General features: G+C 45.0%; 1 protein-coding gene across 2 annotated transcripts in view; it reads left to right on the top strand.

The window, feature by feature from the left end:
• The window catches only part of PCNX2 (pecanex 2), a 274,216-nt gene that overhangs the window by 205,367 nt on the left and 44,481 nt on the right, over nt 1–24,368 (top strand). For both annotated transcript variants that reach the window (XM_060035057.1, XM_060035058.1), the window contains 2 exons: nt 9,148–9,206; nt 13,480–13,695. In XM_060035057.1, the coding sequence (XP_059891040.1) occupies nt 9,148–9,206; nt 13,480–13,695 (275 nt within the window). The remainder of the gene's footprint in view (nt 1–9,147; nt 9,207–13,479; nt 13,696–24,368) is intronic.

The following is a 24,368-nucleotide window of genomic DNA, read 5'->3' on the forward strand; positions in this document are numbered from 1 at the left end:
GCTGTCGTCACTCCATAGGGTTTAGAATGCTCTTTCGTGTCTGGATTACTGTGTTTGCCTCTCTCTGTAAAGGCAATTAAGTAGACAGATGCTCCCCATCAGGCTTGTTTAAATGAAAAATGACCAATAATGGAAAAGTAATCGCATACATGAGAATTAGAAAAAATATTACCCGATAAGAATAACGGCAATTTAATGTATTATATTCTTTTTCTGATTTGTAATGTCTTACTAAGTTACATTTTAAAAAATTATTTGTTTTGGAGGTTGTGTGGTTGGAGCTTAATTTCCTAGAGACAGGGAAGGCTTTGGAGAGAGGTGTACTTTGAGGTTTGAGAGAAAGGAGAGAAAGTTCTTAGTGGATTTTAAAGAAAATTGCATAGAAAATGAAATTTTAAAAACGATTAATTTTAAGAGCCGTCCAAACATAATAGAACGCTAGCTTTCTAGCTAAAGTTATCATGGGCAAAGGAGAGCCACTTGGGAAGCCTTCTGAGGAGGTTTTCTTGTCATTGTCACACTGTCTGGGGGAAAAGCTGGGGCAGGTGGCAGACACTTGGAGGAGGTGAATGAACTCATTTTCTGTTGACTCTGGTCCCTGTGCTCCCAGAGCCAAGATTCAACACAATTTTAATATTTAAACTCAAATTTGAAAAACACTGTCAGGATAAAAATAATACTATTTCTTTTTCCCCATTAAAAAGTACTGATGTGGTGATATCAAGACTATTTTCTGTTCATCCATTGTCAATCATGATGACCCTGGGCAACAGGCCTGTTACAAGGTTAAAGTGATTCTTAGTTTAGTTTTGTAGTAGACGGCCATAGAAAGGACTCTGTATTTTAATTTCCTACCCAAAGTGCTATGTTTTAGTTGCGATTTTATGCACTCAGAAAACTGAGGATCAGAAGGATTATGTGATTCTCTCCTTTACATCCCTCAATAATTTAATAAGTCATAAGGCAAGTGAGAAACAGAAATCAGATTTATCAACGTAAAGTTGGGGTCTCATTCTTGGGGCTCCCCTGCCTTATTGTTTGTGTATTGTTTCCAGGCCGAATTATTTTGCATAGGGTACACCATCATTAAAAATGCAAACATGAGGGCTTCCCTGGTGGCGCAGTGGTTGAGAGTCCGCCTGCCGATGCAGGGGACACGGGTTCGTGCCCCGGTCCGGGAGGATCCCACATGCCGCGGAGCGGCTGGGCCCGTGAGCCATGGCCGCTGGGCCTGCGCGTCCGGAGCCTGCGCTCCGCAACGGGAGAGGCCACAGCAGTGAGAGGCCTGTGTACCGCCAAAAAAAGAAAAAAAAAAAAATGGAAACATGAGATGTCAAACCTGCATAAATACCTTTATTTATAATTTTAGTCAGTGTAACTGATTTGACCAGGTGCCACATGGTGATGGTAGAATTAGGAGCATCCTTTCCGTTGAACTTGATTTTGTAACAGTTCTGAAGACTGAGTGCGGGTGAGGTACAATGTTATACTTTAGGAGTGAATAAAATAGCAAAGGAAGAGTGTAGTCCATCTCAGCGGAAAGCAGAGCTGGTGTGATTTTAATAAGTGCCACGTCCCTTGAGGACTAAACAGCACCGTGTCTTAACAGGCTTCATGTTCGGAGAACGTGTCTTCTCGAGTTGTGTCTCTCCTGACACAAGTGGCTGTGAAAACGGAAGGATCTAGATGTAACTCATCAGGGCTGCGCATGTCACTGCAAAATCCTGCAGCCCCATTGCCAAGGGTTGACGTTTCTTTTTGCTGTGTGCTCATCTTGATCCAAATTCTGTGCGTACCAGTGGTAACTAATGAAAAAATAAATGTGTCTTCATCCCCAGGAGAAATAACACCCGGAACTCTAAATAAAACACTGTCAAATCCGTTTTATAAATGCTGCTCTAGGTTTTACAGCAAATCACTCTAATTCTCTTTATTTATTTATTTATTTTTTGGTACGGGCCTCTCCCTGTTGTGGCCTCTCCCATTGCGGAGCACAGGCTCCAGATGCGCAGGCTCAGCGGCCATGGCTCATGGGCCCAGCCGCTCTGCAGCATGTGGGATCCTCCCAGACCGGGGCACGAACCCGTGTACCCTGCATCGGCAGGCGGACTCTCAACCACTGCGCCACCAGGGAAGCCCCCCCTGGTCATTTAATCCTTACGAATCTGCTACAGTCCTCTGCATCTCCATCTTTTCAGTTCCCCATCTGGCTGACTCTTTGCCCAACCACATGCAGCTAGATTTTTTTATTACTGTTTTTATAGTTGCATTTGCAGAAAGAGAAGAAACACTTTTCACCCCCTAAATATTTATGACTTCCCAGTGAATGAATAGTTGGACTTCTTCTCCTGTATTTGGAGTGCTGGAGAGTCTTGGATTTTTCTGACTGAAATGGGAGAAGTGATCCTAATTTGTGACGCAAGCAAGTTAGGGTGAGAGATGAGAATCTCACATGAATGCATTGTAGTCACGGAATTCAGGCCTGCTATTAGCTATGGAGATTTTCTTAATTAAACTTTTTTTTTAAAAGCTAAGTATAGATTCACATGGAGTTGAAAGAAAGAATAAAAAGAGATCTCCCCATGTACTCTTTATCCAATTTACATGTGTTAACGTCTTGTAAAACGATCACCAGGATATTGATGTTGGTCCAGTCAAGATACAGACCAAGTCCATCCCCACAGAGACCTCTCCTGCTGCCCTTAGATAGTTACACACTCTTCCTTTCTGCCCCTCCCTCCTTCTTACCTCCTGTCAACCACTAATGGGTTCTCCAACTCTATAATTTTGTCATTGCAAGAGTTTTATATAAACGGAATCATATAGTGTTTAAACCTCGTGGGATTGGCTGTTTTCACTCACTGTAGTTCAGTGAAGATTCTTCCAGGTTGTTGTATGTCGGCAGTTTGCCCCTTCTAATTGCTAAGCAGTATCCCATAGTATGGAAACCACAGTCTGTTTAACAACTCGCCCACTAAGGGACATCTGGGTTGCTTCCAGTTTTGGGGCTATTATGAATAAAGCTGCCAGGGACATTTGTCTGTGGGTTTTGGGTGAACATAAGTCTTCACTTCTCTGGCATAATTGCCCAGGAATATAATTGCTGGGTCCCATGGTAGTTTTTTTAAAGAAACTGCCAAACTTTTTTCAGAGGAGCGACACCATTTTACATCCCCACCAGCAACGCGTAAGGGTCTAGTCTCTCCATATCCTTGCAAGTATATTGATGTTTTCACTATTTTATACTTTAGCCATTCTAATGGGTGTATAGTGATATCTCACTGTGGTTTTAATCTTCATCTCCCTAATGACTTATGACATTGAACATCTTTTTCTGAGCTTATTTGCCATCAGTATGTCCTCCTCAGGGAATTGTTTGTTCACATCTTTGCTCACTTTCTAATTGGATTCTTTGTGGGTTTTTTGTTTGTTTTGGTTTGGTTTTCTTACTGCTGAGTTTTGAGGGTTTTTTATATATTCTAGATACTAGCACTTTGTTGGATATGCGGTTTGCAAATATTTTCTCTCAGTCTGTACCTGGTCTTTTCATCCTTTTAATAGAGTATTTTACAAAGCAAACGTTTTTAAAAAGACGTTCTTGTCAAATGCACATGGACAATTCTCCAGAATAAACCATGTGTTAGGCCATAAAACAAACCTCAATAAATTTAAAAGGATTGAAATCATGCCACATATGTTCTTCAGCTACAATGGAATGAAATCGGAAATTAACAGCAAGATGAAATCTGGAAAGTTCCCAAAGAAGTGTAAAGTAAAGCTACTTAACCAATGGGTCAAAAAACAAATCACAAGAGAAAATAAAAAATATTTTGTGATGAATGAAAATGAAAACATAATATATTAAAACTTACGGTATGTAGCTAAAGCAGTGCTCAGAGGGAAATTCATAGCTGTAAATGCCTAAATTAAAAAATAAGAAAAATCTCACATCAATAAATTAGTCTTCCATGTTAAGGAACTAGAAAAAGAAGAGCAAACTAAACCAAAGCAAGCAGACAGATGGAAATAGTAAAGATTAAAATGGAGAGAAATGAAATAGATAATAGAAAATCAATAGAAATAATAAATTACACCAAAAGTTGATTCTTTGAAAAGATTGACAAAATTGAGAGGCCTTTACCAAGAATGACCAAGAAAAAAAGAAGACTCAAATTACTAAATCACAGAAGTGGGGACATTACTACCAACATTACATAATTGAAAGAGAATTCTATGAACTACCATGTACCAACAAATTAGATAACCTAGCTGAACTGGAGGAATTCATAGAAACACACACCCTACCAAAACTGACTGAAAAAGAAATGGAAAATCTGAATAGACCTATAACAAGTAAAGGGAATTAATTGGTAATCAAAAAACTCCTAACAAAGAAAAGCCCAGGATGAGTTGGCTTCCCTCTGGAATTCTGTAAAATGTTTATTTTATTTATTTATTTATTTATTTATTGCGTTACGTGGGCCTCTTACTGTTGTGGCCTCTCCCGTTGCGGAGCACAGGCTCCGGACGCGCAGGCTCAGCGGCCATGGCTCACGGGCCCAGCCGCTCTGCAGTGTGTGGGATCCTCCCGGACCGGGGCACGAACCCGTGTCCCCTGCATCGGCAGGCAGACTCTCAACCACTGCGCCACCAGGGAAGCCTGTAAAATGTTTAAAGAAGAATTCACATCAGTCCTTCTCAAATCTCCCAAAAAAGAGTAGAGGAAGGAATAGTTCCTAAATCATTCTGTGGGTCCAGTATTACCCTGATACCAAAGGCAGACAGAGTCATCACAAGCAAAGAAAACCTTAGACCAATATCCCTTATGAATATAGATGGAAAAATCATCAAAAAATACCAACCCGGATGAAACTTGTGTATATATTCAACTTAAAAGGTGACAGTGTCCTTCTTTAGTGTCTGGCTGCCTTCTCGATGTCCAGATTTCTCTAATGCTGCCTGCAGCATGAAGAGAACTGCTGCAGGAAGGGGGACCCCTTCCAGGGCCAGCGAGTGGGCTCTTGTCTAACACTCAGAAATGTGTCTGAGGAGACAGACATGCTGACAAAGCAAGAGACCTTATTGGGAAGGGGCGCCCGGGCGCAGAGCAGCAGCGCAAGGGGACCCAGGAGGACTGCTCTGCCACGTGGCTCGCAGTCTCGGGCTTTATGGTGATGGGGTTAGTTTCCGGGTTGTCTCTGGCCAATCATTCTGACTCAGGGTCCTTCCTGGTGGCCCGTGCATCGCTCAGCCAAGATGGATTCCAGCGAGGAGGATTCTGTGAGGTTGGTAGGACATATGGACTGGAGTCTCCTCTCTCCTTTTGACCTTTCCTGAATTCTCCTGGTTGGTGGTGGCTTGTTAGTTCCGAGTTCCTCACCAGGACTTCCTGTTGTAAGAGAACTCATGCCAGTGGCTACTCGGGTGCCTGGCCAGGGCGGGCGGGTTCAGTCTGTGGTCCCCCTCCCAGAACTACAGTCCATCCATCCTGGCTTTGCCGTATCAACAGGCTTTCCAGCCAGTCACACTTCCCCATCAGAAATGGGAATACTTCTCCCATAAATTGTCTGTGTCTGTGCTGAGAAACTGGAACCTGAAGCAGTAGAATTAAGTAAATTACTGTTAAATTATTTAAGCTCCTCAGATGAGGCCACATAAGAGAGAAGGTGCTGGACTTAGATGAGGGAGGCAAAGCTTGAAGGGAGGGAACCAGCCCTGCCGTATTATCATAAGAAAGGGATGCTTTGAGTAAGTCAGTTTCTCTGGGAAGACCAATGATATTACTGGACTCTCGGCCTGTGGCGCTCAGGACAGCGTGGCCTAGCAATGAGCCTTGGCTTTGCCAGGCAGGGGCTGAGAGCACACACCGCAGACGCCCACCTGGCCACACCAGCATTCTGTACTTCTCCTGAGATTGTGGAATGAGTCGGGAGCCCGCTGCTTCTCCCTGAGCAGCAGAACTGATGTTCATGCAATAGGAGCGTGAAGGCAGAAATCCAATTACTGAGCTAATTAGCACCTCTGAGTGGTAAGCACCAAATTTACAGGAGGAAAGCACTGGAGATAAGCTCAGAATACCCAGTGTGGTTGACAGTTGGCCTTCTTAGAGAGTCTGGTGGCGAGCCAGAGGCCCTGGGGCACACAGGCAGCATAGCTTAGTTACCGCTGATCAGAATTTAGCACTCTGCAGCCAAAGCCTTTTGCAAAGATAGCCTTCCAGTTAACATAGCTTTAGAAGGTGTTTTAATTCCGTAAGGAGTTTGGTAAATGGCTTTCTTTTGGCGCAGTCCCTCTTTAAAAATTGTTTATTCTGCTGCTGAAAATTCCATTTGTCCTGGGTCTTAAGGAGAAATTAAAATTCCATTTGGGGACTAACTATGCCGACATGGCGTTCCAGCCTTCATTAGAAAGAATTTTGTTGTTTGCTTTATTTTCTGCCACCCCAGGCTCTTTTATTTTCCAAGCCCGTCTGAGGGTATTTGCAAGGAAACTGAAGCAGTAATAGAACATGGTGCTGGGGTTAGTGGCCTTTTTGAGCTGTAACAGAATATTCCTCCTTTCCAACCCATCTGTAGAGTCTGTTTTACAAAACTCAAATAGGATCCTGCCTAGATGGTTCTCAAATATCTGAGACATAGGAGGAAATGAGAATACTTTTTTTTTTCTGAAGACAAACTTTCTTATTTATTTAAAATACAGATGCATCTAAGCATCTTTTTAATCTGCTCTGATTCCCAAGAGACAAGTTCACGACTAAGCACTAAAAAGTGCTCGTCATTTAGTTAATCACACTCAGTATGTCAACAATCACATTGAAATGTTATCTAGAAGCAGTCTCGGTTTTTCTTAGCAGGTGTTATCAGAGAAAAACACTTCAGAAGCAGTATTATCTTTGACTATTCATTTATTTTGTCAACAAATGGAGTGACTGCTGCGTGCCAGATGTCAGCAAAATGGTACCTCACGGTCCTTAGGGTCTGATGTAAGAGGCAGAAGTAATCAAATTATCATGTGAGAAATGGAATATTGCTGCGTATTTGGGCCTACTTTTCAAATTAATAAATGCAATATTCTTAAAAAAAAAAAAAGAAAAGGAAATGGAATATTTCCTGCCATGTCAGTAAACAAAGGATGTCACAGTCATCAGCAATTGATGGTGAGCTGGTGAACCCTGAGGGAACTCAGGAAGGAAAAGAATACCTGCCACCTAGCAGCCATCAGACTGCAGGCTTTCCCTACAGTGAGCCCTGAGGAAACTCAGGATGTGAAAACACAGGATACTGGCCCGAGATAGCTGAGGTACACATCAAAGGAATGATATCAGTGAGCCCAGACTCTAGCATCTGCCCATGCACAGAAAAGCGCTAAATTCCTTAACTTGAGGTATCTGGTTTTCTTTAAAGTTCAGACTCCCTGCCCTTTGTTGCAAAACTTCTATATATCCCGGCTACCCCCTCGCCTCCTCGGAGCAGTCTATCAGGTTTACTTGAGATGCTGCCTCCCTGGCTTGAATTCCTAGAAATTCCCCCCAAATAAAACATAACTTTCAACTTTTAGGTTGTGAATATATATATTTTTTTAGTTGACACACGCAAAGATGAGTATGACGTAGAGTGAAGGCTCCAGAGGCCGCCCACCTGGGTCCAGATCTCGGCTAGACCACTCACGAGCTCTGTGACTTTGGACATTTAATCCACGGTGCCTCAGGTTCTTGCTCTGTGAGAACAGGTATATTCACCTAAGAAGGTGGTTGTGAAGATGCAGTGAGTTCATACACGTGAAGTGCTTACATGAGTAAGTGCTACGTAAGTGGTAACGGTCAGCCTTAGTAGTTATAGTAACTGTGACACGTGCTCCGAAGGAGAGGTATGAAAGTGCACAGCACACGTGAATCTCACCCAAAGCGGGTGCCAGGAAGGCTTCCCTGAGAAGGTGATTCTTAGCTGGACGGGAAAGTTTAGAGGAGTCAACAAGGAAAAGTGGGTGGAGCTGGAAAGGAAGTCTTCCACACAGAGGACACGACAGTGTAAAGGATGCAGGGGAGGGAGGGAGGGAGAAGGAGGTCAGGGCATGTTGAAGGTGCGGAAAAAGAAAGCCAGGGTGGCTGGAGCACAGAAAGCAAAGGGCAGAGGGATGGCAAAGTCAGGGGCCAGACGTGGTAAAGATCGGACCCTCATTATGTTCAAACTTGTATGGTTTAGCCATATGAAATGGCCGTTTTTGCAGGTCATAAACAGTTGAATATCATCAACTTCATGTGGTTGACGTCAGTTTCACATTTCGTCCTTCAAAGGATGACGAGACCACCACTCAATGTCTGAAATAAGTCAAAGCTGGTCCGGCACAGTCCCTCCGAGCAGAGCAGACTGTTGCACTGATAAAGGGTTTTCGGGACATCTGAAGGTCAAGGGCCGGTGAATTTTACAGACATACATGGGCTGATACCCTCTGCAGGGCAGTCACTTGGGGAGTGACTGTTGACCCCTGAGAGGTCTGGACTGAGTCTGTCCCTCACCAGCTGACTTTCAAAAGCAAGGGGCCACCATGGGCTGGCTGGCTTGCTTACCAAAGCTGTAAGTTGAGGTGGGTTGTCATAACTGAAAAGGTTTAAAACTGGTCCTGGCGGCCACTGGTTACCATGGCTACAGGCCATCCAGCTTTTCCTAAGCTTGTGAGAGCTGTTTTTATTCTTGTGGTTCAGCCTAAGAAGGGTCTGTAAGAATGGGCCCAACTCTTGAAAGCAAGTGGTGGAGACATAGACTACTAATCACGAATTTTCTGGAATCAATTTGAAAAGAAAGGTAGCTATGTGTGCACTGCTCTGAAGTTCTGAAGGTGAGTGACAGTCCATTGGCCGTTCAAATGCTTGCTTTCATTTTGTGGACCGGGTGCTCAAAACTGATAAGATTGAAGGCCAATCTCCCATATCCTAAGTGCTAGTTATCTCTTCCCTCTGTGTGTTTTCTGTATTTTTCCCTCCCTTCCAACCCCTCCTTCTCCCGACAGCCTTGTCGAAGTGGAGCAAACACCCTAATATGTGAGCTCCATCTCCCCTGCATTTCCCACTCACACAGCTGATTCTGTGAGCCAACTATCATTTGGAGGGATCTAATCAGGACCTCTTCCCCTTTTGTGGCCCCCTTCTAGTACAAGACGCGTGGATAATTCCAACACAAGACTGGTGGTCCAGATTGAAAAGGATCCAGGTAAGAGGATATCTTCCTTCTCTCTTTTTATTTATTTACTTTGTTGCGTAGGTGGATTCCTTCAATCCAAAAAGGGGAATTAAGTACTCACTATTTTTTAATCATTGTGGAGACAATGCATGCTGATGGTAAAAATAAAACTGTGCAGATAGAACTGATCAAGTCTCCTGATTTGGTTTAGAAATGCATTCCTCCCTTATTTAGAAATGATTAGATATCTTTTCAGTATTGAATGACCCTGTTAATGCATTTTAGTTTGTGTATGCTAAACGTCGAATATGGACAATAAACCTTGGTATTAGTCTTCCGGCAAAAATTTTTTTTGAAAAATGTCAGTGTTATGATGTCCTTAAAGGCAAGCAATTCCAGGATCCAGGATCCAGAAGTCTTCAGAAACTTTGTACCACATTAAGCTATGGAAAGATTTACCTGCCAGAAAAGTACTTTTTTCTTCCGGTAATCTATTTCACTTTTAACCATCCGACCTCTTTTTTCCTCATATCAGTATGCAAATTTCAACTATTCTGTATTTTTATCCACCTCACTCTCTCTCTCCCTTGGGCCAAAAATGGTGTCTAGGAAGAATTGTGTCATGCTTATTAGCTATGTTTGAATTGCGTATACAGAATTAGTTTGAAATCATAATTTGGAACTTGAAAATACCTGAAGAGGCAGGTTTATCTTTTGTTTAACTTTACGTCAGCCCAACTTTCAGGGGGCATGGGTTGGGGTATAAGTATCTCTAACGTGGATCTGTGGGACTCTGTAACTTTGCAGGGCCATTGATATTAGGCATACGGACAGTTTCATAGTGCGTTGCACCTTTAGTTGTTCGTAATTTTGTCTCATTTTAATCTAATTATACAGATGCGTGGTCATGGTGTTCTAAGCTCTCCACTTTTAGTGGTGTAAATTCTTTTGTTTTATTCGAATGTCAAACGGTTTGAACAATTAAGCAAAAGTTAATTCTCTCATTCAAGCCTTTCCTTTAAAAGTGCTAGAGACTCAAAGTAATCTCTCATTAGTGTCTCAGGATGCATGCTGGTTCATCATAGAAAATGAAAAGCATGGCAGGTCAGGAAGGCTTCATCTGCATAGAAAGTTAAGCATACTGATACTTTATGAGACAGCATGACCTGACTCAGTCCATAGGACAGTTCAGTTATTTCCGTTCATCACGATTAGGTTGTAAATGCACTAATTTCAATGCAGCTTTTAACTGGCATGAATGCCTAGCAATGGTATCCGTAGTTTGATAGTGTTATTTTGTAGATTTCTTAGCGGTGGATCAGTGATCTTCCTTATGCGGATGCACTTGGGGCCACTCTGCACCTTCCTGCACCTCCAGTCATGCTCTGGTTCCCAAGGGTACAGAGCAGGGAAGCTCCGTTCAGATCTCTAGGCTTTATCTCGAACTTTCCTGAACTTCTGTCGCTACTCCAATAGCTGGAAGGGGTCCTTGAGCTTTGCCTTAGGCCTTTTCTCTTTGGGGCAACTCCATGCTCCTCTGACTTTCCAGAGCCAGAATCTACTCCCCAAAGAAAAGATGCTCTTAAAATAAAAGCACTGATGGCAAGCTTTCCTCCCTGCCCCTCCCAGCACTTCTAACACCCCCAAGACCACAGACCAGGAGGACTTCCCAGTTTACCCATTCTTCTCAGAAAAGGTTCTATCCTTCATCGTGAGAGATCTGACAGAGGAAATAAAAGGAGTCTGGGCCCAGCAAGGAGATGACAAGAAATGCACTACAAAGCCCCAGTTTCACACCCCTGAAACACACTAGCCTTCCACTGGGAAGCAGGGCAATCCGTCACTCCATCTCCTTTGCTGTATCCTTCCTCCTTCTTGGGGTCCTGACCCACCCGATTCGAATGGCTCAGGTTAAACAAACAAGCAACAGTTGACAATACCAAGTCCTGGCCAGGATGCGGAACAGCTAGAATTCTCAGTCCCTGTGACGGGGCTGCAGAACAGTCCAGCCACTTTGGAGAACAGCAGTGCCACTCCTAGGGGTTGACTCAAGCGCAATGAAAACGTGTTCACATAAACTTCTCTTCATGAGTGTTGTGAGTGGCTTTACTCATCACCAACACTGGAAACAACGCAAAGGTCCTTGAGCTGTTGCATGGATAAGCAAACTGTAGTAGCTGCATACAGAAGAAACAGAACAGACTGCTGCTGTATACCACAGTATGGATGAAACACCAATGCATCATTCTAAGTGGGGGTTACGTGACTAGAAGCATATGTCAAGACTCATAGGATTGGACACTAAAAAGTGTGAATTTTACTCTCTATAAGTTATTCCTCAATAAGTCTGAGTTTGATATACATATATAACTTAAAAACAATAAATTGCCTCAATATAGAATAATTTAGGGGGCTTCCCTGGTGGCGCAGTGGTTGAGAGTCCGCCTGCCGATGCAGGGGACACGGGCTCGTGCCCCGGTCCGGGAAGATCCCACATGCCGCGGAGCGGCTGGGCCCGTGAGCCATGGCCGCTGAGCCTGCGCGTCCAGAGCCTGTGCCCCACAATGGGAGAAGCTACAACAGTGAGAGGCCCGCGTACCGCAAAAAATAAATAAATAAAAATAATAATTTATATCTATGTATATAATATATAAAATATAGGTTTGTATGTAATATATTTAGATTTGTGTATAATATATAATATTATATATAGATTTGTATATAATATATAATACTAGAAATGGTTATGAATATTGTTGAATGTATGTATATATATACTGTTTATTTTCTGTATATAATATATAATACTAGCAATAATTATTTATATTGTAGAATATATGTATGTATGTATATATATGTGTGTGTGTGTACACACACACACACACACACACACACACACACACAGTTTATTATCTGTAAATTATATCTCAGTGAAACCCTGGAGTCACTCAATGGGAATGTTCTCAGAGGCAAAATTTCTCTTAATGAAGCTGTATCATCTATGGTGTTATCTATTATTCAACAGATAGTTAGTGATTCTCTACTACGTGTTAGGAATTCTGCCAGTATTGGGATACAAAAATAAGCATATTCAGTCTTCCTTCACTGTTGGGTGCATTGGAGAAATGGAATGTTAACCAAATAACCATACATACATATACACACGAAGAAACAGAAGTCAAATTCCAACTGTGACAAGTGCTTCAAAGCAGAGGGTCACAGTCCTGACAGCCTGTAACAGGGGACTTGGCCTGGCGAGGTGGTCAGTGAAGGCTTCCCTGAGGTGGCCGTCGAGTGGAGGTCTGAAGAATCATAGCGGTAATAAGCCAGAGAGGAATGGAAGGAAAACCCAGGCGGAAAGATCAGTGTCTGCAAAGGCCTGGGGTGGGGGGGGCCTGGGAGTCACTCAACCGAGAGAAGTTCTGTGTTGCTGAGCATGAAGGATGAGGAAGGGGTTAGTGGGAGGTGAGGATGGAGAGTGAAGTGGGGAGCAGACCGCACGGCGCCCCTGGTGTGACCGTCCACGCTGGGTTGATCAGGGCTGTCCTAGCTGCTTCCTATGAAGGATAACTTATGGGACCCTATTACAGGCGATGTTATAAAGTCGTCTCTATCTTAAGAGCCCTGAGAAACCACTTTGAATCCTGGGCTGGGGGGTCCTGGACGGCACCTTCCCCTTTTCCGTCTGGAAAGCTTGTTCTGGCTTTGAGGTAGAGAATCGGTGAGCGAGCAGGTCCCAGTGGAGATGCGTAGGTGAGTCACATGGCCACTGTGGTCACCTCCTTGAGAAATCGTGGAGCTTGGAATAGGGCAGTGGTCATGGGAATGGAGGAAAGTAGGAAGATGCAAAACAATACTTGAAGAAAGTGAAATTGAGAGGCTTGGGTGGGAAGGAGTGGGAAGAAAGATCCCTGGGTTGTGGCCGACGGGATGGTGGTGCCGTTGGCCGAGGTGGAAGCGGACGTGGGGACCTGACCTGGACCACTGCAGGGGGAAGCATCTGAAACATACAAGAGATGTTAGGTCCACGAGGAAGTAGATGGGTCGAGGGCCCAGGCCAGAGATCTCAGCTGGAGGTAGGAATTTGTCAGGTGTCTCGTTTAGACAGGAACTCAATCCATTTGTGCAGATGACATTGACCAGAAAGAGTATAGCGGGAAGAAATAGGAGGGTGTCACCACCTTGACGGGCGAAGTGTCTGAAGATCTGATTCACCCCTAATCAACAGACAGCTCCCTGTCTCCCAGGTCAAGCACGTTGGAGTCAGACTCACTGGGCCTGTTATTTCTCGTCCTGTCTTCAGGGAGCGATGGCAACAACCTCAATTCCATCTTTTACGAACACTTGACGAGGGCCCTCCAGGAGTCCCTCTGTGGAGACCTCGTCCTTGGCCGATGGGGTAACTGCAGCTCTGGAGATTGCTTTATACTGGCTTCAGACTACCTCAATGCTTTCGTTCACCTGATTGAAATTGGCAATGGCCTTGTCACCTTTCAACTTCGGGGACTGGAATTCCGAGGTAAGAATCTCTTTATTGTCGAAGTTGTCGGCAGTCAGTCATTTGAGTTAATTACCATGCGAAGCTTAATAAGAAATCACCCTTAAAAAGGAAGAGTGGAGCGCCTGTCCTACCGGATGAGAATTGGGGAACTTGCTACAATCACTTTGTTCCATGTATTTGGATATAACTAAACCCCAGTCATCTGAGGTAATAATAAGGTGAAACGTCTGGTGTAAACCTTCAGAGGCGCAAGTCAGGGTTTCGGTTTCATTCCTTCTGGGAAAAACTCAGAAGCAATAAGCGGGTGTGGACCATATGGAACCTGGTTCCTTGGGTTACGAGTGTCATGGTCTATTGTGGGTGAGTCATTTAGTGTCTCTTAGCTTTTTTTTTTTTTTTATCATCTGTAAAATGATAATAAGAATGGCTGCCTCATAAAGTCGTTGTGTGATTTAAATGAGATCACGTACGAGCAGGCACTACACGAATGCTTACTGCCCTGTGGTGACTGAGTTGGCCTGAATCTTGGAAGTGTGACTCTGTTTTTTCCATGAATCAGACGCTGCAGTTGTGTCGCGATCACGCAAGGATCAGCGTCACAGATGTACTCATGGGCCCGTCTCCTGGGTTCTTTGTTTATCCTTGATTCATGCACGCCTTTCTCCAATACAGCCCTCCCTCTGTGTCAGGCAATGTTCTAATGCTGGGGATGCAGTGGGCACGTGACCTTGAGTGTTACCCTCGTGACGTGGAAAATGAACAAGTAGACAAATGAGCAAGGCAGTCACAGCTTGCAGAAAAGGTATAAGGAGGTGAATAAGGGTCTGTGACCGAAATCACTGCAGAGGGTGAGGAAGTGGTACATGAGATGGGATCGTCAGGGAAGGATCCTGAGGAGAACAGGAAGAAGAATGTTCTAGGCCCAGAACTGGGAACTGCTGAATGTCTGAGTCGGGAGCAACTGGGGAGGAATGACTTGACCAGAGAGGGTGGGAGGCCGGGTCATGGGGACCTCCTGGCCAGGGGAAAGGGCTGCATTTTTCTTCTGTGCACAGTGGGGAGCTATGGAGGGTTCTGGAAAGGGGGATGACTGACCTAGTTTGCACCTGAAGAGCTCGTTCTGGTAGCCGTGCGGAGAGGGTGCCAGAGGGGACGAAAGCAAAAAAGGGGGGACCGCTTAGGAGTGTCCTGTAGTCACCCCAGCAGGAGAAGATGCTGGAGGCACAGACGTGCTAGGAGGCTCGGCGGTGGACGGGCCCACGTGTTGGGGTGAGGGAAGCCGGAGTGCTCAGGCTGCTCCCCGCTTTCTAGGTTGAGTGCCTGGTGGGCAGGGGTGCGTTTACTGAAGCTGGGAAGCCTGAACGAGGAGCAACACGTTTGCATTTGAGGATGCAACCAACAGCTCCATTTTGGGTACTTTCAAATGCGCTTGATTCATCCAAGTGAATACGTCAGGTAGCTAGTTGGGTGTATGAGTCTAATATTCACTTGGGAGACATTTATTCAGCACTGCTAGTGTGTCAAGCACAGGCTTAGGTGCTTCGAGTACAGAAGTGAAGGCCCCACCTTAAGGAGCTTGGAGCCTCGTGCAAGACACGCAGACACGCGATGGGCAGTTACGGCTCAGCGAGGTGAGTGTGAAGGTGGACTGTACATGGGATGCTTGGGGGCCAGAGAAGGGGCACTGCAATCGGACTGGAGTCTGGTCAGCTCGACAGAGGAGGGAACAGCTGGTGTGATGACAAAGAGGCACGAAGGAGCCAGATGTGGTTTCCAGGTGGTTTGGGAAGAAGGGGTCACAGAAAATGCTAGAAGGGTAAACAGGAGTCAGGTCATGGCCATCCAGAACCTCACAGTGACTAAAGGACACCTTTCACCCAAGAACAGTTGGCCATTTCTTCACTTTTTAAAAACTATTACCTGAAGAGGATTCTTGTGCATCCTTAGAAATTCTAGGAATCTAATTTAGGGAGATTATTTTGGAAAAGGTTTTTGGGCTGAGGGAGTAATGATCAGATTGTACAGAAAAGAGAGGCGGTGTTTCCCCGGCATTTTGCACAAATACCAGAAAATGCCACGGAAGGTGGTGGAAATTGTGTCTCTGGTGCAATAATGCAATAGAATTGCCTATTTTGACAGCTTCCTGTTTTTCCCGAAATTCAAAGGAAGAACTTTGAAGGTTTGCTGAGTTAAATCTGAGTTACTCTTATAGCACAAGTTCTATGTGGCTTACAGCTTTTTTCGCAAGTTAACCCATCTTTGAATTGAAGGGGCTCAAAGTTAATTAGATTCTAGAAGTCAGCCAGCCCCTCATCACCAACAGGGGTTCTTTTTTTTTTTTTTTTTTTTTGTGGTACACGGGCCTCTCACTGTTGTGGCTTCTCCCATTGCGGAGCACAGGCTCCGGACGCGCAGGCTCAGTGGCCATGGCTTACGGGCCCAGCCACTCCACAGCATGTGGGATCTTCCCGGACCGGGGCATGAACCCGTGTCCCCTGCATCGGCAGGCGGACTCTCAACCACTGCGCCACCAGGGAAGCCCAACAGGGGTTCTTTTTAAAAAAACTTTTTATTGACGTATAGTTGATTTACAATGTTTTGCTAATTTCTTCTGTACAGTAAAATGACTAAGTAATACACATATATACATTCTTTTTTATATTCTTTTCCATTATGCTTTATCCCAGGAGATTGAATATAGTTCCCTCTGCTATACAGCAGGACCTTGTTGTCCATCCATTCTCTATGTAATAGTTTGCATCTACTAACCCCAAACTCCTAATCCGTCCCTCTCCCTCCCCCCTCCCCCTTGGCAACCACAAGTCTGTTCTCTATGTCTGTGAGTCTGTTTCTGTTTGATAGGTAAGTTCACTCATGCCATATTTTAGATTCCACATATAAGTGATATCATATGGTATTTGTCTTTCTCTGTCTGACTTACTTCACTTAGTATGATAACCTCTAGTTGCATCCATGTCACTGCAAAGGCATTATTTCATTCCTTTTTATGGCTGAGTAGTATTCCACTGTACATATGTACCACATCTTCTTTATCCGTTCGTCTGTCGATGGACATTTAGGTTGTTTCCATGTCTTGGCTGTTGTGAACAGTGCTGCTGTGGACATTGGGGTGCTTAAGTATTTTTGAATTATAGTTTTGTCCGGATACATGCCCAGGAGTGAGATTGCTGGATCATATGGTAACTCTACTTTTAGTTTTTTAAGGAATCTCCATACAGTTTTCCATAGTGGCTGTACCAATTTATATTCCCACCAATAGAGTAGGGGTTTTTAATCTACCACAGTGAATGTTTTGGTCTCACCTCATACGAATTGTTTTCTTTTTTGACTTAACCATTCATGTCTAGGGCTGGCTACCAGCCCTGGCCCCTTCATGCGCTCAGCCTCCAATGGGCGGGATGAGGCATCTTCACAGCTAGGTGGTCTCCGGGCTCCAAAGGGGGGAACACAAACACTGCAAGGCCTCTTATGGCCCAGCCTCCAGGACAGGCACCAAGTCACCCCTACCATCTTTCATCGACCCCAGCCAATCCCAAATACAGCTCAGATTCAAGTGGTAGCAAAGGGGCCCTGTCACACTGCACGAGTCACTGGGGGCCAATCTTATAACAACATACCAGACTCCAGCAACGCCACTGGGTGAAATATGGAAGGAAGCTGGGGACCAACATAGATGTGTTGGGCGCAAGACAGAGGCAGTGATCGTGTAAAGTGATTGCCCAGGAATGATGTCTTGAGAAAAAAAGCCAGCTAGCCTTCCCCGACGCCCCTCACTCTTGTACAATACCTTTTCCTTGATCTAGTTCTGCTGGAGTTTGGAACACAGGGCTATTGAGAGGTCATATACCTTGACAAAATCTAAATTATGCTTTTGTTGCAGGAAGAAACCAGTTGACCTAAAAAGCCCGATCTGTTTTCTATCTCTTTGCACCATCCAGTACCGTATTCCCAGGGAAGATCTTATTTTCTTTTTCCTCTTTGGGTATTTCTGCAAGATATATTTTTAGAACTTCACTTTTCTTTCCGTTTTCCCATCTTCCCAAATAGCAGGCTTTATTTTGGTCAAATTTTCGCCTCCTTCAGCACAGCCTGGGGCAGTCAAAATACAGATGCGTTAGGCCTCTCTCCCGAAGCGTACCAAAGCCACCAGTGAACAGATGAGCTGCTCCCAGCACACGTCAGCTCTGACTCAGGAAGTGAACAGTACACCCTAGAGGAAGCGTCCGCAAGGCCGGGGGGCAAGAACGTGCATCCGTCTTTCTCTCACTGAAAGGGATGCATTTGTATCCCTAGGAATTTTTAGTTGCAAATGACAGAAATCATCTCTGGCTACTGAAGCAAGAGAAGGGTTTACTGGAAGCTGCTACACGGGGCACAGACTCGCCGAGATGGCTGGGGAAGCAGGCGTGGTGGCTATCACGCGAGAGCCTGAAATCGCACGGCGGCGCTGAGCCTGTGAAGGGGTTGCACATCGGCTGGTGGACCCAGCACTGCCCTCACGTCACTGACGTCATGACCCTGGATATTGGATGCTACTGCTGTTATCACTTCTGCCCCCAAAACAGGATGAATGGCCTCTGCCACCACCTCCCTTCCCTTCCAGAACGCTTTCCACGCGAGCCCTGCTTCTTTGTGTCACTAGCTCATGCGTCCGCATCTGGTGTGGGTGTGTCTGACGGATAAGATGCTGAGGTCGCACGCATGTGCTCTAGATGCAAAGGAGAGGAGGACAGAGAGGGTCTGACTTTTCAGTTCCTGTAGCAGGAGGTGACGACTCTCTCTCGCCGAGACTTATAGCATGGGTACATTCGTTGCTGTCCTGCTAGTTGCTGTAATAGTTGAGTCCCAGATCTCAGGGGCTGACACAATAGATGTTTATTTTGCATTCACATAGAGTCCGATCAGTGAGAGGAGGTGGTGGGGTGAGGGGCTGGTACCATTCCACGCTGCCAGGGATCTTGGGCAGTAGAAGTTCTGCCTGTTCCCTAGCGCACTGCTTTTGGGGTCACCCTGGGCTTCAGTGTCAAGCTGGCAGAGAGTGGAGGATTGCGTGAAAGATTGTTATGGGCCAGTTCTGAACCTGGGATGCATCATTCGCTCTTAAATTCTGTTGTCCAGAATTGACATGACTATTGCGTTGGCCGAGAAGTTCCATAACATCTTATGGAAAAACCCGAACGCACTTTTCGGCCAACCCAATGTAAGAGAAATGTTGTCTAGCTGAGTACCCAGGAGAAGAAGTAAAAAGGTTTGGTGAACAGTTAGCTGGTCTCCGGCACTGTGGGTAGTTTCCAAACAGAATAGGGGTTCAGATCCTGGGTAGCCCAAAAGATTGATCAGGGTTCACGGTACATCCTATTTCCACTGGATGGTACTGTAGTGAATGATTGATACCAGTTCAAATCGAGAATACAGGCAAAGAAGCCACATTCTCTTCTCCTCCTTTGGGCCTGTGCATCCCAGAATACAAATACAATTTTTTGTTGCCGAGCGTGTAATGAAGCAGGACTGCACAGCTGCTCTTGGGCTCATGGGTATCCCTCGCATTTACCCAACCAGAGAGCCTTGAAGGAAACCATTCAAGAGTTGGCTTTAAATCTAAGTCGAGGAAACGGATAATGCACTTTAGAAGGTCCACAGTGTGAGGGGCACCAAGTTCAAGCCTTTGCAAAAGAAACGGAATCCGTTGGAATGGAAAACGCATTTAACCATAATCTGAGTAGGTGGGCACAGAAAGAAGGGAAGGTGCGAACTGATTATCTGTTCAGTCCATGTCTGTTCTCTGTTAGTCACCCAGGTGACCTAGGTGGATGGCTTATTTCTCTAAAAGTGGAGAAACATGAATGAGGAGGAGAGAGCTGCCATTAAGAGCAGTCAGGCAATTTGAATACTGTCTTTAGAAACGAAGAAGAGAAGAACCAAGCATAGGAGCAAAAATAAGGGCATTGCAGGGAATCCTTTATGACATACAAAGCGCCCTCTCACCTGTGCAGGTGACCTCTACCCTCAGAACGGCCATAATCCCAACGCTTCCTCCCCTTTAACTAATGGGGAAATCAGGCTCCCGGAGATGAATTCTCATCCGAGGCTCACAGCTACTTAGTGGTAGAGTTGGGCAAACCCACACGACTCTCTTAACTTCTCTTTCTACCTGATCATTTCCTGTTTTTACATTCTACCTTTCGGGTATTTGTTTGAAATTTGTGCTATGGTGTTCATTCGGTTTACTAAACAGTAAGTAACTGGGGTATTAATGCCTTCAATCACTTGTATAGCCTTGCAAAAGTTCCATATCATTTTCCCAGTTGCACAGAAAACGCCACTTTAGGTCAGGATGTTCAACTGGGCACACACGCGACTTGGCTTCTCAGAGTGTCAGTTCCTTCATCAAAGCCTCGGTGTGATTATAAGTTCTTTCCAGCTCTGACGGCCCATCAGTCCAGGAGATATAAAATGCTTCCACCATATCATGACTGGGGGAAAGTTGAACTTCTCCCTGCTGGAGTTTGTTATAATTTCCTCCCAGGGAAAGGGTGTTGCTGGTAGATAGCCCAGTGCTTGGAACCACGGCTGGTGTCAAGGGGGGACGTTAAGTAGGTGCTGGCTTCCTGCTGGTACAGGGTCACCAAAGGCAAGGTGGACATGCCTAAGCGTTAGTCCACCAGCTGAGGATTAGATCGGGCATCAGAAGCATTTCCGTGACGACGAAGTGGTGTGGAGGAATTTCAGGCCAAGGGAAGAGGAGGGCTTGCTATGTGGCAGGTGATGGAATCCGAAGGGCTGGGAGGATGGAACCCACGGTGGGGCGTTAAAGAAAAGGCGTGAGCGTGGGAGGAGGATGGGGTAGGGAAGTAGTCCATCCCCAGCATGAAGAGTGCGCTTGAGATCAGTGATCATGACTTTAAAAGAAGACCCGTTAAGATTGCTCGTAATTTTCCCTAAGCCACATCCAGCTTCATGGGTGCAGGTGTGAAGGGCAGAGGTGGAGTTAATCAAGGCTGGGGTTGAGCCAGGTGAATGTCGTGAAGGCAAGGACAAGGGTGTGATAGTGATTTTGATGCCTGGCCGTGGAATGTAAGCTGAGAAAGAAGGGCAGGGAGGGTGTGAGAGAGGTGGAAATACCACCTGGGGAGAGGACTTCCTGGATCTGGGGAGGGTACCAGGATGGTTGAAGTTGAAAGGGTGAAGGAAATGGTTGCTGGAGATGACGAGGTTTGGAACAGATACTTAAAGAGGGGAAGCACTTTGGGGTAATCCGGGTCCAGGGTTACGGTCGGGTGGAAGGTGAGATCATCGGAGGGTGGACATCAGGTCAGGATGTCGGAAGGAGCATCTCGGTGGATACTGAAGTCCCAAGAGTGATGGCAGGAGGTACGTTGCAGAGTGACAGCGAGCCAGAGCCAGCATCTCCACGGAAGGACTGGACGTAACCTAGAGGGACTGTACAGGATGTCAGCAAGAGAGGGTGGGGCAGGTCCAGTGTGTCCCCTGAAAGCATCAGCTGGAAGTACTCCTGGGAGGCGTGTTCAAAGCAGTCCATCCCACTGGGGAGAACTGCAGACCCACTGGGCAACAGGAGGGGCCGTCCTTCCAGCCGAGCGCCTAGAAGAGAGGGGAGTACATTCAGAAAACCTGGGAAATATATCTTGAGCCCCAGGGGGGCACAGAGAAAGAATTTCAAGGGTCTGTGGCCTGGGTGCGGAGGAGGTGATGATTACGATGGGGTCAGAAAATGTAACTTCTAGAACAGTGTGGGAATTCGACTGCAGGGCTCCCTGGGCAAATGGCTTGAGCTGCAGTGAAACAATATTTTCTTATGGGACGATGAAGCGGAATCTGTCATCTGAGGCTGCGTCACGTGCGTGGCACGTTTCGAGGCTGCTGAAATGAAATTTATTTATGCATGTAGGTATGCCTGCAGCCTTCAATATCCTTGTTAGTATAGGACTGCTACGTTTTATCACAGTAAGATCTGTTTTCCAAAAATCATCTTAGGGGAGATATTAGGAAATTATGTGTATTTATATACACAGACATATATATCACATATGTATTTATTGTATTACATATAATAAGTATATATTTAAGAGTCATTTGATAAAGTGGGTTTTTGGAACACTCAAGAAAAATGATATCAGAAATGCATTACGTTGTGTGGACATTTACCTCTCCTATTATTTGTGGAACTACATTTTTCTCTGCTGATTTATTCATTTCTCACTATTTCCTTGCAATGAATGATACTGCATTTGTATATATTTTCTACGTTCCCATGTGATCAAATATTTCCAGTTTTTGTTCATATCCTAGTTCAAACAAGAAAACATAACCAATGCAGATTACTCTGTCCTTTTATTTAAAACAGAGGGGCAGTGGTGAAAACGACGTTTGCTCTTAGGTGTTTGTATGTGTAGATTGTGAATCTTTGCCATCAGGACGAGATGCTGAGCGTGTGGCCACACATGGTGGGCAGTCAGTCAGTGTTTGTTGATAACAAAACAATAAGTAATCACTTGACAACCAAAGCCAGTTTACTTTCAGTGTTCTCGCACAGTTTGTACATTCAGTTTTTTATTCCTACAGGCTAGGAAAAATTGACTAAGCCAGGTTCTAACCGGTTGTGGGACCCGCGAAGGCTGGGCCTCCTGCCTTTCTCCCCGTGCACTGACGGGCTCATGGAGGTTGGTAGAGGTTGGTAGAGGTTGGTTGAGGGAGGAAGGAGAGACAGTCCGAAGTTTCTTGAGCACCAGTTATGTGCCAGGTACCATAGTAAGCCCTTTGCGTATATTATCAGAATATTCTTCGTAAGCAGTCTATACAGCAAGTAGGTATTATTATCTCTCTTTTAGACATGACATAATTGGGTGAATGAGGTTTAGTAAGTTGCCCAAGGCCACAGAGTGGCCAGTGGTGGCGGAGGGGTAAACGCCTAGATGTGGCTGACTCCAAAGTCCATGACCTTTGCAGTAAACCCCTCTGCCTTGGAGGGAGGAGGGAGGAGGGAAGGAAGGAAAGAACGAAGGAAGGAAGAAAGGAAAGATAAATAAGGAGACGATGTGGGGAAAAGAGAACAAGTAACCATTTTTTGGTTGTTGAAATTCAAAATTAAAACTTTTACCTGAATATGCGGCCAAGTGTTAACATGGCATCGCCTCTCTTAGCAGCTCAGTTTCTTGAACTGCCAACTGCCTTAGCAAGCGTGAAAGCTGGACGGCTCCTGCAGAAGGAACGTGGAAAGCAAAGGCATAGCTAGTTATCAGGACGTAACCCCACATTACCACTGGGTCTGGAAAATATCCAAAAAAATGAGATATATGTTCCTGTCTGTGTGCAATGTTATCAGCCCTTTCATAGTTAGCCTAACACCCCATAATCACCAGCCTGCGGGGACATTTTAAAAATATCTGGGTAACCTAATCTTATCTAAAATTAATCCAACCCAAACGCTTATCCTAACCGGCTAATCCACGTAGAGCCATAGCTCTCACTAATCTTGGAACTAGCTAGAATTCTGTCTTCTCTATGGCAACATCTAGGTCATTAGCAAGTCTTTACTTCTTTTGTCTACCCAGCTTGAGGAAGCTGTTAGGTCCCTAGGTTCCAAACTTCACCCAGGAAATAATAGGTTCTCCACTCAGAATTCCTCAACGCGTATTTTCCTTCATTTCAAATTGTGTGACATGTTAGTAAACGAGACAAAGCGCTGCTTGTCCAGATAGCAAGTCTGGGAAAGGAGAGGGGCTTTCCTGGTGAACATTAACAGAGTCTGCATGCTTTAGCTTTCAACACTCAAAAAACAGAGTTTGTGGGAGAAAAGCCAGATAATACAACTTTGAATTAAATATTAATCAGAAAGGGACCAACTCAGTAAGGTTGAGTGCATTGGTTTCCTCACGGAAATGGACCAGGCGTGGAGGGAAACATGTCATTCACAGGTATCATTATTATGTGTATTTCAACTTTTCTTACGCTTCATACCTGCCCAGTGTAAGCCTCCCTGTGCACTGCGTGAGTTTGTTTATTTCATTTTCTCCTGTGGGCCGGTAGAAAAAAGTAAATTCAGGGAACTTTTGCTTGTCATTGGTCAAGGCTCGTGAGACACTGTGTGATAAGGGGAAAATACTGATTTTTAAATTCAAAAGACCAGACCCTTCTACTGGACAAGTTGCTTTTAAGACTCAGTGTCCTTATTTTTAGTAGAAAAAATTACGTCTGCATAACCAGGTTGACGTGTGCAATCAGTGAGATGCTATCAGAGAAGTCACTTTTTAAGTTGGTACGTATCCCGTAAAAAGATGAGGTATTGAAATAAAAATTCTCCGAGAAAAACTGTTAGACCACATTCAAACTCTATCCTGCCAAACAGGTCATGAAAGAAGTTGTATTCCTATGGACAGATCTTAAAGCAAATTGAGGGGCCTTGGGAGAGAAAATTGTTATAATAAAAAACCTCTGCTATCCCCACAAGATCAAACATGCTATAAACTATTTTAACATACTTTTCTTCCACCGCACACTGAGTAAATACACTTCTCCTAGGTTCTCAGTGTGACACTTAAAAGACACTCGGGTCGAATGTGGCCGAAGGAATGGAAATTGGGACTGGGGAGAAATTGTCCAGTAAAAGAATAAAAAACGAAACTCATCGGTGTCTCGACAGGCCAGCCCTG

Source organism: Delphinus delphis, chromosome 16, assembly GCF_949987515.2.
Source record: "Delphinus delphis chromosome 16, mDelDel1.2, whole genome shotgun sequence".
NCBI classification, from domain to species: domain Eukaryota; kingdom Metazoa; phylum Chordata; class Mammalia; order Artiodactyla; family Delphinidae; genus Delphinus; species Delphinus delphis.